Source organism: Ovis aries, chromosome 5 (genome assembly GCF_016772045.2).
Source record: "Ovis aries strain OAR_USU_Benz2616 breed Rambouillet chromosome 5, ARS-UI_Ramb_v3.0, whole genome shotgun sequence".
Taxonomy (NCBI): Eukaryota; Metazoa; Chordata; class Mammalia; order Artiodactyla; family Bovidae; genus Ovis; species Ovis aries.
This window is the reverse complement of record NC_056058.1, coordinates 50,246,481-50,252,480: the sequence shown is the minus strand read 5'-3', so window position 1 is coordinate 50,252,480 and position 6,000 is coordinate 50,246,481. Positions and strand designations below refer to the sequence as shown.

The 6,000-nt window shown below is 55.4% G+C and overlaps 1 protein-coding gene across 24 annotated transcripts in view; it reads right to left on the bottom strand.

Annotated features, from left to right (window-relative positions):
* Positions 1–440: 440 nt before the first annotated feature.
* LOC101105495 (protocadherin gamma-C4) overlaps positions 441–6,000 on the bottom strand; it is a 171,618-nt gene continuing 166,058 nt past the window's right edge. For all 24 annotated transcript variants that reach the window (XM_027970335.2, XM_015096097.3, XM_042250591.1 and 21 more), the window contains exon 4: positions 441–2,424. In XM_027970335.2, the coding sequence (XP_027826136.1) occupies positions 2,198–2,424 (227 nt within the window). In that variant the 3' untranslated portion in view covers positions 441–2,197. The remainder of the gene's footprint in view (positions 2,425–6,000) is intronic.

The window sequence follows — 6,000 nt, the reverse complement described above, 5'->3', positions numbered from 1 at the left end:
CAGGGTGGTCACTTGAGCAGGGAAGAGGCGGAACTCAGGAAGCGTCCACAGCCCCCGCTCCAGCTCTGTTCAGCGCGCGCCGCCCCCTCGCACGAGTCTGCTCTTCTGCCTGGAGACAGCGGCAGACAGACAACTGCGCACTGCCACGTCGCGCTCAGAAATCCCTCCTCCACTGCGGACCCGAAGCCGATTACACACACACGGTACAGTCCCACAGGCACCATTACGGTCAATCAGACACCGATTATATGTGCACAATCATGCTGCACGCATACACAGCCGCATTTAACAATTATACACAGATACTCAGGCAGCGACAAAAACCGAGACGCAACGCAATCATCGCCTCCCGATCCTGCTCTTCCAGCATACTACTCCGAGCTCATCACTCCATCCATACACACCAGGAGCCCTCATCTCTTACACAGAAACAGCCCACCTTTCAGAAGAAACCTTTTAATTTTTCAAAGAAAAAAAGCCATATAAATATTAGAGTATAAAACTTGCGTGAGACACAGGAAGGGGGCGGGGTCGGGAGCTACGTGACTATGCAAAGAGAAGCGCTTAGAGGAGTCAGTACGCGGGAAGGGGGCGCCGCAGCGCGTGGACACAGCACAAAACACAGCACGGGCCGCCGCGGGCGGGTTCGGGGACGGACGGCTGCTTGGAGCCCGCCGCCCGCTCGCCATCACGGAAAAATACGCCGCACTATACACTATTGGTTATTCTACACCAGCCGCAAGAGGGAGGGGGTTTCTATACTAAGTAAGGGCTGGAGTGGGGTTCTTGAGAAGCCCCGCTGGGTGAGCGGGACCCCAGGGGCAGAGGGGTGAGCAGAGGAAGGTCTATGCACAAGGAGGCACTGGGGGACTTTAACCAGGCTCTGGCCACGAGGGGGCGGACTGGGGGCCTGGGCAGTGGCCTTCACAGAGAAGGAATGGCACCTGGCAAGGTGAAGGGCTGGGGCCGCTGGGGCAAGGGGGGCCCTGTGGAGAAGCCCTGATCTCAGGCTGACACTTTCTGTCCACTTGGTCCCTGCTCTAGCTCTCGTCCTTCCCAACCCAGGGACCAAAAATAGCGGAGCGGGCCCCTCCCTCCTTACTGGGGCCACAGGGATCCTTCCACCAGCAGCACCTCTGGAGTACCCAGCACCCACAGAGGCCCCTCTGACCTCTCCAGGGGACCTGTCCCAATCCTGCTCAGAGCTGCCTTGGACCACAAGGCCAGTTCAAACCCACCGGTGCTGGAAGCTCAGCCCACCGCTGGCTGCCAGGCTGCCCTGTACATGAGAGATGAGGGTCCAGCCTGGGGCATGGCTTCTGGCTGGAACCTGGGGATCTGGTCGGTACCCTGGGGCATACAGAGCCTCCTGCAAGACCCTGTTAACTGATGGGACCAAGCTTTGTCCACCCCCCATCCACACCCATAACCTTCTTTGTCTTAGCACCCCACACTGTCTCAGAACATGCAGTGGGGTCTCTTGTTTGGGGAGGGGGAAGTCACAGCATGCAGTGGGAACATCAAATGATGACAAACAGAACAGAACAAAAGACTGGTCCCCAGGGTGTTGGGAAGAGGCATGGTAGCAAAATGCCCTCCCTAAATCCAGCAAGCATCAGTACCATGGGAATGGTGACCATGTCTCCCCAAAACTTGAGCTTGGTCGCAGGTTCTGGAAGAAGGTGAAGGGACTGGCACCAAACCATGCTTTTGGGGGAAGTTTGAGAATTGAAGGAGAGGTCAAGAAGTCATGATGCCCTTCCAACTCTTCAGAACTATGAGCCTTTTTAGGTCACCGGGTACCTCAACACCCCAACCACCTTAAAAAAGAGAAGGGTAGGGTAGGTAGGAGGGAGGTAGGGGATGGGCCTGATTGAATTTGGAAGATGGAGGAGTTCAGCTGTAACTGAAGGGGGTGTGATAAATGGTGTCTACACAAACCCCACTACCCCCATGGGCACAGCAAGTGATTGGATGGGGGTTCCCAGCAGAACTCCCTTTGCATATTCAATCCCCTGGGGGCAGAGAGGGGGGTGTTGACCGGGCACTTGTTTCCATTTCCCAAGGGGAGCATGGCCTGGGCCCCTACCAGTTTCCTGGGGGTGAGCCCTGAAATCCGAGGCTTGGGCACAGGTGGGGAGAGGCTGGACTGGTTGGGGAGGGAGGCTGCCCTGTGGCTTCGGGCCTGGCCTCCACGTTACTTCTTTTCCTTTTTGCCGGACTTCTTCTTGTTGCCATTGCCCCCTGCCGGGGCCTTGCCATCACGCTTGCCAGCTGCGTTGGTCAGAGTGGCGTTGCTGCCAGGGATGTAGACATTCTGGCGGTAGTCGGGCACATGCTGCAGGGTGAACTGGGGCCCGTAGCGGGCACTCAAGCCCATGGTGCCGGCGCCCCCTCCCAGGGTGGAGCTCCCATCAGCGGCTTCTGCAGAGACAAGGGAAAGTCAGGGGCTAAACCTCAGGGTCCCCAAGTCCCTCTCTTATAGCACCAGCAGGGAGAGCACTGGACATGTCATCCTGACCCACAGGGTAGAACTAAGAGGCTCCAGAGTGGCCACCTAGGTTTGTTTTCCCAGTTCTTTACCTACTAGCCAAGCCTACCCTAACCTCCCTGTGTCTCCTCAGATTTCTGAATTGCAAAATGAGGATAATAACGGTACCTACCCTCCTCTGGTTTGGTGAAGGCTAACCAGGATTACAAGCACCTTGTAACTCAGATTACATACATCAAGCACCTAGAATAGTGCCCACTGTCTGGTAAGGGCATCAAACACGCTAGCCATCATCTCACCAGGCTGAGACTTGACTCCTGAGACCCTGGCCGAGCCTTTCTCCGGGCAGCCTCTCTGGTCTCCATGCTAGACGTCCATGGTCCCTGCAGGTTCCTAGCCTGTTTCACCCAGTGCCAAACACAGAGTGGGCACTGAGTCATTCTGTTTTGAGTGAGGGGTGGGGGCTCTTCCAGGGATTCATTTCAGAACAGCAATCGATGCCTACTCTGTGCCAGGGACCTTGCTAGAAGCTGCACGTGCACGATGGTGTCTAACCTGCACGCAGCACTCCAGGGAGGTGTGTGCCAGAACCCTGCTACAGAGATGAGAGAAGTCAGGGTCAGAGGAGGTAGAAGACTTGCCCAAGGCCACACCAGCCAGGACAGGGGGGTGGGGAGTGGTGGGGGTGAGGCCTAAGTACATCCTAGGTGCAGCTGTAGGGTATGGTCACCACCAGCAGAGGCCTGAACCTCATCACTACTCTGAAGGTGAAGAAGGGGAGAGGCTGAGAAGATGATGACTGACCAACTGTCTTAGGTCCAATGTGGCCCCAGGCTCACAATATCAGAGTAGGTGACATCACAGAGCCTGGCTTCCTGCTCTGCACAAGGAGAAAATGGGGTCCCAAGGACTGCAAATTCCGCCCCTGGCTCAGCATCACCTGGGAGCTTGACAGAATCACAGGCTCTCAGAATCTGCATTTGAACACCATATCCAGGTGACATGTGGCTCCAGGTGATGTGTGGCACGTTGAAGGGAGAGAAATACAGAAGACCCTACTTTACTGAGGTTTGGTGAGGATTCCAGGGGAAAGTGCCTGGGTACTTGGAAAGAGCTCACTAAAGGTTTGCTGTTGCCAAAATCACCATCACCCTCATCACTGTCACTGTCACCATACCGGGTGTCACGGCTTCTCCTCTCCATGCCCCCTGTCCAAGGGGTTAAAAAAAAAAAAAAAAAAAGAACAACATGGGGTTTTGGTGACTCTGCTGAGTTCGGGAGGGCTCCTGTTGGAGTCCTCTGGCAGCTAGAGAGTTAAAGCCCCAGAAATGCCCAGCCAGACCCCATCCAGCAGAAGGGCTCCTCGACCTGGCCTTCCTCTACCCACCTTAGACCCTGGGAGTGCGCAGAGAGGGTACCTAAAGCCAGAGAGGCTGAGTAATCCTGGGACATCAACCAGGGATTGAGAAATAGACAGGAAATATTTTCAAAGAACAGCATCAGAGGGGGAGGGACGCAAGGGAAAGCAAAGGAGAGAGGAGCCCCAGTCTTTCCGCCTCCTCATTCCAGGCTCAGGTTTCCACAACCTCCATTTCAAGTCCCAAATCCCTGCGTCCAGGGGCCTTCAGGGGGGTGGGGAAGTGGGCTGGGGGGGAGGGAGCAGCGCCCACTTCCTTCTCTCCTTCCCCCAGTCCTTTCATTCCACTGACATTTCTACATTTTCTCTAATTAACTCCAGGAGGGAGTCAGTCCTCCACCGCCCCGCCCCACCCCCCTGCCTGGGGATATAAGTGCTGGGAGGAGGGGCCCAGATCTGGCTTCAAGAGCCAGGGTTCCCAAGTGATTTAGGGGCAAAGAGGGGAGACGTCAGAGGCGCCAGTGAGAGAGAGAGAGGGGGGAAGAGATGGGCACAAAAAGGGGGAAGGGAGGCAGAAATAGAAAGATAGGAAGGGCAGGATTGGATAACTGGAAGCTAGGCCCATCCACATCCTACAACACACCCAGGATCTCTCAGAAGCACCCGAGCAGACAAAAATGACAAAGCCAGCCCCTGCCACCCCTTCCCTAGAAGCACAGCACCTGATGTTGGCCTGCGTTATGGGATGCACTGAAGTGGGGCTGGCCAGGAGGGAAGAAGATTGGGAAACCCAGAGTGTAACACACAAACAGGCCAGCCTGGAGTTCTGTCCAGTCAGCTCTGCCACTAAGAGCCAGCCATGTGACCTTGATCAAGGTCCTGTCTGACCCCACCCTCAGTTGGACTGCAGGCTCTGATCTCCTGCAGAATAAGTCTCCAAGGGCACCTCCTTCTACCCTGCAAGACTTAGTTTGGGCAGGAACTGGGATCTTCCCTGAGGGCAAGAAGAAACAGACTCTGAAGAGCAGCAAGGAAGAATCTGGGGGTGCTCTGGCCTGGAGGAGGTTAAGGCACTGTCCGCCTCCACTCCCCTCTCCCACTCCAGCCTCACCTCAGGGAAACGTCTCCCAGCCCCAGCTTCCCCCTCTGCCCTGCTGTCCCCACCCAGGGGCTGAAAGCAGAAGCTCCAAACAGCCCGGAAGGCCTGCTCACACTCACCAGGGCCGGCTGAGCCACAGACCGCAGCCTCCTTGAGAGCACACCTTCCCCTCAAATGTTTATGTAAAAAGCCTCCCAAGTGTACTTACTCTCCCTACTCGCTCGCCCTCAGCAGCCCCACAGGCCTGGCCGGGCTGGACTCCAGGAACCTCTCTGGCTCCAGGGCCAGGAATCGGGTGTGAAAGTGAGAGTAGGGCCTGACCCTGCCACCTCCACCCCCAGGGTCCATCCCCCAGGGCCAGGGTTTACTCTTGGGTCAGGCCCTGTGTGGGCTGGAGGGGTGGAACCCTGACAGGGGAGGCAGCCTGCGGTGACCCCAGGGCCCTCCTGGGAGGGTCTGGGGCTATAAATACTGACTCCGTTTCTGTTTTTAAAATCTGGATTTAGGCTAAAAAGGCTGCTTCCTGGCTTTACAGTTTAAAGCCACAACAGCTAAATATACCTTACTGTCTGTTTACTTCCCTCAAGAGTCCAACTTGGCATCTTCTCAGACCCCGCCACCTGCCTCTCACACTCAGGGTCTGGCCTCTCTAGAATTATAGCAGCCCCACTACCCCTCCTCATCCCTGGAACCTGGGCCAGCCCTGTCTTCCCAGAAGACTGGTGCCCCTGCCGCTGCTCCCTTCCTCTTCATCAGCCATGGGCCTGGCCCCCACGGCCTCACAGACGTCCAGGGAAGCCTTATCAGATTAAACAAATGAAAATAAAGGGTGCCCAGTTAAATGTGAATTTCATGTAAAATTTTTTTTTTTTAGTATAGTAATGTCCCAGTTCTAACATATGGGACCTACTTATGCTAAAATACTATTTGTTGTCTATCTGAAGTTAAAATTTAACTGGCCATCCTATATTTTATCTAGAACTCCAATCTGGGAGAATAGTGCAGTATTAAGAGAAATCTGTTCATCTAAAAGGGAAACTGAGGCTGGATGGA